Source organism: Vulpes vulpes, chromosome 7, assembly GCF_048418805.1.
Source record: "Vulpes vulpes isolate BD-2025 chromosome 7, VulVul3, whole genome shotgun sequence".
Classification (NCBI taxonomy): domain Eukaryota; kingdom Metazoa; phylum Chordata; class Mammalia; order Carnivora; family Canidae; genus Vulpes; species Vulpes vulpes.
Window position 1 is genome coordinate 120,290,712 of NC_132786.1, and position 12,257 is coordinate 120,302,968.

A 12,257-nucleotide genomic window follows, 5' to 3' on the forward strand; every position below is an offset into this window, starting at 1 on the left:
TTATTCATGAGAGACACAGAGAGAAAGAGAGGCAGAGACACAGGCAGAGGGAGAAGCAGGCTCCATGCAGGGAGCCTGACATGGGACCAGATCCTGGGACTCCGGGATCATGCCCCGGGCCGAAGGCAGGCGCTAAACCTGGGGAGCCACTCAGGGATCCCTTCCTCTGCTCTTCCCGCCTGCTTGTACTCCCTCTCTCTCAAAGAAAATCTTAAAACAAAACAAAACAAAACAAAAAAACCCAGAAAACTCCAATAACCAGTTTCTCTTCTGCTTACTCCACTTTATTTCTGTACTGTGAGCTGTGATCATCAGTCGCAAGGGAACCATTTGATTCCTTGGAAAAAAAAAAAGAAAAAGTGTCACCTAGTATTGAAGTCATACAATTTCAAAATGTTTTTAAAATTGGCAGTGGGGACATGGCGAGAGTGCTGAAGTTTAGTTGATACTGGGCAGATTTTATCACCTTCAGAGACTATACTTGAGATGGTCTATTAAAAATAATGTGGGCTCTCCTGAGCAGCTGGGTAGACCTTAGTCGTGGTAAGAGGATGTGGTCATTTTCTTCAGAAAAAAAAGGAAGAGCTTTATCTAAACTTCCGGGCACAGACTGATCTTTCAAGGAACAAGTAACAGTGTGGTTTAGGGCATGGCAAAAACACAACTCGGTAAAGCTACAGAAGGGAGGAGCGGTAGTTTGGCCAGCTTCAACTCTCGCTCAGACACTACTAGGTGGTGACGATTTGTCAGCAGTCACCGATGTGATAATTAAAATAGAGTAGCCGCGTCGCTGGTGATTTGCCCACGTGCTGATACCGAGGGGGCTGACCTTCTTTACTCTCTTATCAGAAGTTGGGAAACAAGAGCTTACGTTGCCTTCTTGTGCCTTCCCTCATCTGCACCCCCCCCCCTTTTCTGTTTATTAAGTCATGTCTCAGCAAGTTCCCAAGGATTACTGTTAATATGGGTTAAAAAATAGTTTGCTATACTAAGGGCAATGGCGCATCCCCTCTATTCCCACCGCAGGCATAAAAGCACAGGCTTTAGGGTCAGAAAGACCAGGACCCTGATCACTTCTCTACCGTTTACTTATACTTTGAGCTCCAGCAAGTTCTGTAACCTCTCTGAGTTTCAGTTGTCATCCCTAAAACAGAGAAGGATATTGCCTACTTTATAAGCATTTTATGAGATTTTATAAGATTTCAGTGAAGTGCCTACTTCTTTTATTTTTATTTTTATTTATTTATTTATTCATGAGAGAGAGAGAGAGAGAGAGAGAGAGAGAGAGGCAGAGACACAGGCAGAAGGAGAAGCAGGCTCCATGCAGGGAGCCCAATGAGGGACTCGATCCCGATCCCGGGTCTCCAGGACCACGCCCTGAGTCAAAGGTGGCATTAAACCACTGAGCCACCCGGGCTGCCCCTAAGTGCTTACTTCTGTTCCCGGCATTCAATATATATTCGTTGTTGCTCTTATTATACTTACAGTAAATAATATTTTGAATATGATAAATATGGTATTATAAGTAATAAAATGGATTATAAGTTAATAAAATAAATGAACAATACATAATAAAATGCAATAATATTATTTTTATCATAAGTCCTAAAATCTTTTCCGTATTCCTTGTTTGCTGTAAAATATGTCATTTGGGGGCAGACTTGCTTTCCAAGCCCTGGCTCTCTGACTGCTCCCTGTTCCTCTCGTATACACGGTGTATAGTTGCCAAAAAGATACAGTCATGACTTTTTGCAACTTTTACAGCATTTGTAGTCTTCTACACAGTTGTATTCTGGTGCTTTTCATGAAAAAAGAATTAAAGGTATGTTGTGTAGGTACTTCCAGTCCTCCTATCCATAGCTGAGTGTCATCATTAACCAAACATTGTGAGACTCATAAAAGAGTTGTTTGAAAGTCATATCAACAGGAGCGGTAAGTGGAATTAGAAGGGTAACTTATCGAATTTTTAAGATCTCTTATAACTGTTATAACACACATTGTTTTCTCCTTAACAGATGGGCTTAGGTCATGAGCAAGGATTTGGAGCTCCCTGTTTAAAATGCAAAGAAAAATGTGAAGGATTCGAACTACACTTTTGGAGGTAATGTTTTAAAAACTACAACCACGACACTGCCTTCTCAGACAGTGGGGGTCTCCTGCAGATTCTCTAGCTTGGTGGCTAAGTTGTACACCTGTCATACTCTTTTCTAAGAAATGAATGAAAAATAAATCTATTCTGTTTCCCATCATTAAGTTGTGACTGAGATAATTGGACCATAGTAGCTATATTTTGAATGGTTCATTCAAGGCCCCTCAGATTTCCTACAAGTCTAGAATACTGAATATGTCTCTTTTCTGAGTGGCAAATAAGTTTAGGGTGATCTTCTATGACTCCTGATTATAGTTATTATTTTCTTAGAAATTGGTAACTTTGCACATCTTATCTGTGTATTTGCGATAAGCAATAAATATGGTTAATTAAGCATTCATTTACCAGTTGTCAGGATGTAGACTTGAATACAAGGGCTCTTCAAAATTTTCAGCTCTAAATTTACTACCGAAAAACTTTGAAACACTTAAATTTAAAAAATAATAATTGATTGCCATTGTCTTGGCTTGAATCAAGTGCATGTATATGGCAGACAAATGTTAGTGGATCAAAAATGTGAGTTTGGAAAATAAACAAAAGTGTGAATTTTATATAGATCTTATTTACATATTTTATTTTTTATTTTTATTTTTTACAATTTACATATTTATTTTTTTTTAATTTTTTTAAAGATCTTATTTATTTATTCATGAGAGATACAGAGAGAGAGAAGCAGAGACATAGGTAGAGGGAGAAGCAGGCTCCTCGAGGGAAGCCTGATGTAGGACTTGATCCTGGGACTACAAGACCATGCCCTGAGCCCAAGGCAGATACTTAATCATTGAACCACCCAGGAGTCCCTACAATTTACATATTTTAAAGTGATAGTATGTCACATAAACCTAAAAATCGGTATTTTAAACTTGTTCTTATGAAGAATACAAATGTTGTTCATTAGTGGCTGTCAAGGACTATAATGATAGTTCATAAGTCTGTTCAAAGTAAGAATCAGCACATTACTGTTGGAAGGAAAAAAGTTATCAACTGTAGATTATTAGGATGGCACTTGCCTTTTTAGAATAAATCTCACTTGAGAACCACTCCGTACTGCATATTTCCATAGAAAACTCTCTAGAATAAAAAAATGTCATCAGCTCTTGGGACTGTGTACAATGTAAGTTAAAGGAGAATATAAACAAATACAATTTGAGATATCAGGCTCTTTTGAAAGTGGTTTGATTTAACAAGTTTTAGGAAACACAGACAGTTATTTTAAATAGTAAAGGCAACAGAAACCCCAGCTCAAACCTCACTGAGAAATGATGGTACATAACAGCTCTTATTTGTAGGGAGCTAAAGTGGTCCAGGGAGTTTTTGGATTACAGGACTTCCATGGCTCTTCCCTCTGCCACTTTTCCAAGGGACAGGGCCCTTAGGCAGCATGTCTGTCGTGTTTTTCAAAGGTAAAGTCACTAGACGCAAAAGAGATTTCTGGATTAGAGTATTTCAGCCCTAATCAGCACACCCCTGAGCCGCGCTCTCCGTGGGCTGTGTGGAGAGTTGGGCTGCCCTCTGCTGGGCAAGGCTCGTATTGTGCAATCAAAATAATCCCTTTAGGTTGACTACAGTTGCCAGAAGCTGCTAATGAGATCTTTAAAAGCTCATTCTTAAGCGATAGCATCGTCCCTCCAAAGCAGAAGTTAGTTTACAGTGATTCTTGTTTCTGATATGTTGTTTTTCTATTGCGGATCACTATAATCTAGGACTTTCAGATAAAAATGTCAGAGAAGAGTGGATTTCTGTGGCATGAAAATCATTTCTTTATTTTAATTTTTCCATTTGCTTATCTTGATATGCTCTGAGAATCTGTAAAGAGCCATAAAAGCCGAGGGTTTTGCCACAGCCTCCAGCCTAGCTTGGGTTTATACAGTTCGTCCAGATGGTGTTGCTTAGTAATTCCGTCTTCTTCCTGGCATGAATCCGGACACATTTCTCTCTCAGAATTCTTGATAATTCCCTGACTTTTCACCACAGATGGAAGGCTGGAGGGCAGGTGCCTTGGACCTCCAGATGAGCCACTTTCAATGCTAGGCTGGTTGTCCTGAACATAATGAAGATTCCAGGTCGAGTCTAGGGCCATAGAACTGCTGTGATTGCAGGGGGCATAGAGTCCCAGGATCCTGTCCACTTAGCTTGCTCTTCCATCTTCACGGTAACCCTTGATTTCTAGGACTCTTAGGGCTTCATGGGGTACATGGTGAAAATCAGAGCTAACTTATTCTCTGCTCTTTTGCAGTCTGACTTCCAGGCAGCTATAGGATGGTCTTGAAAATGGATGCTATCGTGTACTTCCCAGTAGCTTAAGAACTTTCGTTGCTTTCCCACTGGGCTGGATCCTTTGGGCAAAGTCTTTGGCTTAAAACCTCAACATCTATTCCTGCTTGCTTGTCTAGTCTCCTCTCCTACTTCCCTTCTAAGCACGCTGTGCTTCAACTGCTGAGGTACGTGCTGGTCCCTGAAATGCCTGTGGTTTTTTGGTATGTTTCCTTTAGCTGGAAAGACCCTCCATCTTACTATCGTGAAACAAAAAGTCCTTCGTATTTTTCAGATCTTGAGTTCAAGCATCACTCCCTGAGAACTCTTCTTCCTTGCGCCCTGTATTAGTCAGCTTGGGCTTCCATAGCAAAATACCATAGATGGTGGCGGAGACAATAGAAATGTATTGTCTTCTAGTTCTGGAGGCTAGACGCCCAAGAGGTTCAGTATCAGAGCACGGTTGGGTTCTGGTGAGAAACCACTTCCTGGTTTGCAGACAGCCACCTTCTCTGTGTCCTCACATATCCTTTTCTCTGTGCATGCATATGGAGAGAGAGAGAAAGATCTCTCCTCCTCTTCTTAGAAGGCCACCAGTCCTATAAGATTAGGTCCCTACTCTTATGACCTCATTTAACTTTACCTCCTAAGAACTCTATCTACAAATATAGTCATGCCAAGGGTTAGGACTTCAACATGCAGATTTGAGGGGGAGAGACACAATTCAGTCCTTGGCACCTTCTTCCCTGCTTCCCCAAGTAAAGGAAGGGGTCATTTTTGGCCTTAGCACCTTGTACACTTGTAGGAAACCAGGAAATAAATCCTCAGACCTCGCTGTTCATCACTGCGATTTCCTGCTGGCATCTTCCATTGCTAGGGGCAAGGTAGCCCACTGCTGCAGTCCTTGGGGCCAGCCTCCTAGACCATGGTCCAGGGTACCGTGCAGATGGGTACAGAATAGATCTGAGAGTGAATGGAAGAGATCCAGCAGGCGTGACTGCCTGTTCAAGGTGTGTCACAACAGTTGTCAGAAACAAAATGAATTCTTAGGCTCATGGAAGCTTAGAGTGGAACTTGGAACTTAGCTAGTCAGACCTCATTTTATAGATCAAAGACCTAAAACTCAAGGAAGTTAAAATAGCTTGTTTGAGCTTTTTAGATATCAGTAAGAAATATAACTTATGAAATTTCCTATGTGTTGTACACTAGTAAGCACCTGTAATGATCTTCTATCGCTAAATAATGAAGTTACTATAAATTTGGGAGATTAAAACTACACTTATTAATTGATTCCATTTACGCTTTAAGCCAGAACTCAAGGCCGGCCGGCTCAGCTGGATTCTCTGCTTAAGATTTCAAAAGGCTGAACTCTGGTTTTGGCCAGGTTGGGCTCTAATCTGGAAAACGGGGTTAAAATTTGCTTCTCGACTCATTTGTGATGTTAGTAGAATTCATTTCCTTCATTTCCTTGTGGTTGTAGGTTGTCCCTGTTTCTTTGCTGGCTGTCAGTCAGGGGCTGTTCTGGCTTCTAGAAGCCACCCACATTCCTTGGCACATGGCCACCTGTCTTCAAAGTCAACAACACTTAGAATCCCTTCTATGCCTTAAATCTCTCCAACTTCCCCTTCTCCCAGCCAGAAAAAAATTTATTTTTTTCAAGGGCTCACGTGATTAGATTTGACACACCTGGACAATCTTTTGTCACATACAGTAAGAAAATAATGGGGGTAACACTGGAGGGACCAGGTTAGAGGGGCCATCCTAGAATTCTGCTTACCACAGCTCCTTCTGTACCTGATTGTAACTAATCTTCATAATACTCTTTTGAGGTAAGCAATAGTATTCCCGTTTTATAGATGAGAAATCAAAGATTTAGGGAGGTTAAATGACTTACCAAGGGCATGGCTTATCGCTGGCAGAGCTGGAACTTGGACCCAAAGCTTGCCAAAACCTTCCCCATCACCCACCTTCTACAAGGCAAGACAGAAACGAGGGCCCATGTTCGCACGGTCATGATCAGTGACCTTTGGACTGCACCAGGTTGTCTTCTCTACAGGGCGGTGCTTTTTGTGACATCTACGTCTTTGTGGACAATGATGATTTAAATGTGAGCACACTCTCTCTTCACTGCATCAATAATTACAAGACTAGAGAAAAATAAAAGGTTTGAAGATGCCTGATACTTAATAAATAAGAGGTCCTATCTGGATGCACTTCCAAGTATTATATAGAGCTCACAAATATTTATGAGATGTTAAGACACAAACCCAAGATTTGGAGTTTATAGTCCATCATTTCATATTGAAAGTATGGTAATATCACTGGAATCATAGATTATTAATCATATAAGTAATAGAATTAGTCTTTTATCTTCGATAAATCCTTCTCCTAAAACAATAGCCTTTGTAAGAAAAGTGTTACTTGAATATAGCCTACATCGGTTCAGAGAATTTCTGATTGGTTTAGGGCTGGCGAAAACTAAAAGTTTCCCACCATAAATGGATTAATCCTTGTGTGAAATCCTGTAACAGAGGCCCATGCTTAAGTCCATATAAGTATATCTCTGTTATAAAAGGGCAGCTTCCAGCCCTTTTAAAATATGGTTTGTAGCAATGCTATGACCATACCTTTAAATCACTGTGAATGCTGGCAGCATGTCAGAGCACTCTAGTTGCTACTACTTGCCTTGTAAAAATAACATTTTTTGCAAATAGTGATACAAAAATAATTTCTCTTGGGGGGGGAGGGAGATGAAAGTTTCTTGACTGCTTTCAGCTTGAAACTGCAATCTGTGTATTTTTCTGAAACAATGCTTTTGATAAATTTTGCCACACCCTCTCCTGGTTTTAACTCAAGAAATCCAAAGTTGAGGGATGCCTGGGTGGCTCAGAGGTTGAGCGTCTGCCTTTGGCCCAGGACGTGATCCGGGATCTGGGATCGAGTCCCACATCAGGCTGCCTACATGGAGCCTGTTTCTCCCTCTGCGTGTGTTTCTGCCTCTCTCTCTCTCTCTCATGAATAAATAAATAAATAAAATCTTTAAAAAAAAAAGAAATCCAAAGTTGTAATGTAAAAATGTGAGTATACAGTTCAGATTTGTCATGCACATTAACCTTTACGTGTGTATGTGTTAACATACTAAACTTTTTTGTACAAAGAACTTTTTTTTAGTACAATAACCCTACTCCCCCCACCCCCAACAAACACTTTAGAGCTTCCCAATCTATCAGATGACATTTGCGTATTTTTTAAAAAGTGATTTTAAAAAGACGCTTTTAAATAAATTTAATTCTGAATTCACTTTTCTTTCTTTCCCAATGTTACTTTCTTTTTTTTTTTTTTTTTTTTTTAAGATTTTCTTTATTTACTTGACAGAGCAAGAGAGCACAGCAGGGGGAGTTAGCAGAGGGAGAGGGAGAAGGAGAAGCAGGCTTCCAACTGAGCAGGGAGCCCGATGCAGGGTTAGATCCCAGGACCAGATCCCAGGATGTTGGGAATCATGACCTGAGGTGAAGGCAGACGTTCAACTTACCAAGCCAGCCAGGTGCCCCCCAGCACGTAAATTTTATTAACACCCTATGGAGAATTTGAGAAGTGCTCGATAGGAAGAACAGGTTTGAAGATTTAGAGTTATGGCAACTGACTTATAACTCCCTCATAAACTGCTATCAAATTGGTATAGCTCATATGAACGTAGTAAACAAGCAATTTGCATATGTCATCAATAGTATAGCCCCAGCATGTGGGTACTGTGCTCACCTGTGCCATTATTTTTGTTTTGTTTTAGGTTGGCATAAAAATCAATTTTAAAGTTCTTGATTTTCTTAAAAAGGATGGAATCTGAGTTATTTTAGGCTGAAATGAACTATGTGATAAATGTCCTACTCCTTCTCATGCCTTTTCTTGGATACCAGGATAACAATACCCTTTTCTCTCCCAACTCCTCAACAAAATTTTCCTTTTGATAAACTTATTGAATATTTTCCTAATGACTTTAAAAGTTCTTTTAAAAGGGTGCCTGGGTGGCCTAGTCAGGTAAGTGTCAGACTCCTGATTTCTTGGGGTTGTGAGCTCGAGCCCCACACTGCGCTCAGTGCTCAGTGCATTCTGCTGGAGATTCTCTCTCCCTCTGTCCCCCTCCCTGCTTGTGTGCTCTCTCTCTCTCTTTCAAAGAAATAAATATTTAAAAAAATAAAAGTTCTTAAAAGATATTTCTAAAGATAAAACTTTCCAATTTAAATATGGGTGATTGAAATGTAAAACACTGTAGCCTAACCCTCCTCCAAATTATTTAAAACAATTTTTTGAACTAGTAAATAGCATAGGTTTAAGTAGTAAATAGCATAGATTTCTATAATGGGTAGCTCTTGGCACCTGGCCCAGATTTTATAGGTTTCTTTCATAAACTGTGGTTTGTAGCTATCCCTTTTTATTTTAGAAATGGAGCTCTGGGGTAATGGGTCTGGAAGGGATGTGGTCACTCCAGCTGCTTCGTGATGACAACTCAAACTGAAAGAACCATCCCACCCCTCGAGTCACATTCCTGCCAAGTGTTCTTCCTTCGTGCCCCCACATTGCGGCGAGGATGCAGATGATACATATTTAATGTAGTTATGGTTTTCAAAGCTATCATGAATCGGTCATAGGTTTTCCCACTTAGAAAACTCAAAACTACTTTTTCCCTCATCACCACTGCTATTGTTATATTGTTTTAGCCTAATTTTGCTTGCTTAATAAGGGTATGTTGGGTGGGTGAAGGGGTGGGTGGGGAGAATGGATATTCTCAGAATGTAAATCTTCCAAGAATAGCCAAGACAAATAATAAGAAAGAAAAAGTATAGAGATGGCTCTTCTATCATTGGTCAGTAGACCTTATTTTTTTAACTTTTTTTTTTTAAGATTTTATTTATTTATTCATGAGAGACACAGAGAGAGAGAGATGCAGAGACACAGGCAGAGGGAGAAGCAGGCTCCATGTAGGGAGCTCACTGTGGGACTCGATCCCTGGTCTCTAGGATCAGGCCCTGGGCTGAAGGCGGCGCTAAACCTCTGAGCCACCTGGGCTGCCCAGTAGACCTTCTTATATATAATACTTCCGTAGTAAATGTGTAACTATTCTACATATATAGAATATAAGGCATATTTTAAAGGGTCATATTTTAATCTGTAACTACAGCTCATCATAGTTCATGCTTTAGAAATGAGCAGACTTTATTTCACATTCTAAAATCTTTCAGATTCTAAAATCTGACTCCCCTTATTTTATGGTGTACATGTTGTTCTGGTGTAGAACTGGATAAGAAACATTTCCAAAGGAAGTCCGTATCCTTCATCACAGATCCCTGTAACATTATTACTTCTCTGTCTTTATAGTCAGTCACTTCACTAATTATTAGGATCAATGCCATAGGTCACAGCCATCTAAGCCTCTGTTTATCTATATTAAGAACTAAATTCCCATCCCTAAGGAGCCAGATTCCCCTCAGAACGGTATGATTTTCACTTAACCCAAAAGCATTGTGATTGTTTTATGAATAATTATATTGTTTTTGTTAACTGAAGAACAAGAATGAAGAACGTAATGTGGTAGATTAATGTGCTCCTTTCCACTGGGTGGGAGTATGAGATAACCAGATGCAAGAGTCTTTTATAGCTGAACTAGAATATGCAAACGCTTCAGCAAATTCTTACCAAATAAAGATTTGTGAGCAGTGTGTGCACAAGGAAATTAGTTTGCCTCCCCACCCCGCTTATCTCTGACTCTATCTCTCTCTCTGGGACTGCACGAGTTGAATCTAATATTTTTAGTTTGCATACCTCACCTAAGAAAATAAGACATAAAAATCTATAATTATTTAATAATTTGTTATCTGGCGAAGAGATTCACTTAAGAATTTTTGGCTGCTTTTTTCCTAATTTAGTGATGCAGAGAAATCTAATTTTATTAATTTTAAATCCAGAAAACTTCGTAAACTCTTACTGATATTAATACATTTTTATATGATCCATAGCATCTGTGACTAACAATGGTTTCGTTTCTTCCTTTCTGATGAATCCTTAAAATTTCAATTTCTTTGATTTTTCTTACAGCTCTGATTAGTACCCACAAGACTGTATGAGTGAAGTGATGGCAAGGTTGCTCTCTTGCGAATGCACTAAGTATGATGTATGTTGAGTATGAGCTTTTTTTCCCAGAAACCCTTCTTAAAATTCTGTCTAGTTTCCTTCTGGAGCTAAAACTACTATGCAAAATGTAGTCACAAGAGATGTTAAGATGTATTGAATGTTTTTTCCCCCTGCATCTTATGAGAAGCAGACAGTTGTTTTATTAGTTTCTGCTGTTATCTTCATCTTCCTTCCATGTTCTTTAGGCTTATTCTGCACGTTTCCTAACTTTCTGAGTTGACCTTCTTAGTTTTATTCTCTCATCTTTCTAACTTGAGCACGTTAGCTCTACCTTTTCTCCTTTAGTTGTGTTCTGCATTTCAAGAAGTCATAGCTTTCCTTTCTTTTTTCCTTAAAATATCATTTGTTTTTAATTTCTATTGTGATTGTTTTAATATTGAATTTCTTAGGAGTCTTTCAAAAGTACTTTCTAGTTACTTTTTTGCTGTTGATTTCTAACATTATATTCAGGTTAATGTGGTTGATGGTGATTCCTTGGGCATTTCTTGAGAGCTGATCTATCGGTATATGTTCGTTTTTCTGAAGTGTTTCAAATGTTCACAAAAAGAAGTGTTCTCCGGTCACTAGATAGGATATTTTTTTTATGTGTCTGCTTGATCAGGATTATTATTGTGTTATCCAAATCTTTATTTCTAATTTTTTAGTGTTACCATAATGAGTTTGTCTATTACTTAAATTTCTGGTATTTTTGCTTATATATTTTAAGGTTAGGTTATTAGGCAATATTAATTTTATATTTGTTACATTATAGAGATGATTTTAAACTTCTGTCGCTGTGTAGTGATTCTCTTTAATACTCATTAAAGTCCAAAGTGTATGACATTAATATAGGTATCAAGGTTGGAATACCTGAAATATCTTTTTTGCATCCTTACACTTTCATCCTTTCTGTGTCCTTAAATTTCAAGTGTTCTTCCAAGTAGCATATGGTTTGATTTTGTGTTATTCAGCCTGAAATCCTTTGTCTTTTAACTGGAGCATTGAGTCCATTTGTTGTGACTATTGGTATATTTGGATTATATTAACCATCTTAATTTGTGCTTTCTACATGTCTCAGTCTTCTTTCTTTTTTCTCCTCTCTTCTTGCCTTCTCTTTAATTATTTGCATTTTATATCGTCATCCCATTTTCTCTCTACAAGTTTAGAAATTATATGCAATATTTCCTTCTTTAGTTGTCTAGCTAGTTTAACATGCATGGTTCAAAACTATAATGTTAATCTATATCTTCAGTATCTTCCTGAACAATGTAAGGATGTTAGAGTGTGTTTGTAAACTCTCAGACTCCTCCCTCTGATTTACATACTGTCGTTGCCCTTTATTTACTTCCAGTTTCTGTTTTGAGCACCACAAAGTCTCTCCACTTGTCTGTTTTCCTCTTTCCCTTTTCCAGCTTCTGCTTCTCTGCCAGACCCCTTCCCTGAGTCCTCACCTTTTCTCTGTATTCTTGCCCAAGATGTGAAAGTGATCTGTTCAATTTTATGCAAATGTGTCATTTCCCAACTCCCAGATTTATATTTTCTACATGAAAATATGTTTTTAACATGAGATCTACATATCCTACAATCTACTTGATATATGTATCCTGTTTTATGGGAATTTCAAACTTTTCAGTAGTTGAATTTTGGAGAACTTTCATCAACACCCCCCCCCCCAAGTTACCTCAGATCT

The 12,257-nt window shown here is 38.9% G+C and overlaps 1 protein-coding gene across 1 annotated transcript in view; it reads left to right on the forward strand.

The window, feature by feature from the left end:
• TES (testin LIM domain protein) overlaps positions 1-12,257 on the forward strand; it is a 47,035-nt gene that overhangs the window by 22,711 nt on the left and 12,067 nt on the right. Inside the window, exon 2 of the mRNA XM_072764846.1 lies at positions 2,016-2,101. Coding sequence (XP_072620947.1) covers positions 2,016-2,101 — 86 coding nt within the window. The remainder of the gene's footprint in view (positions 1-2,015; positions 2,102-12,257) is intronic.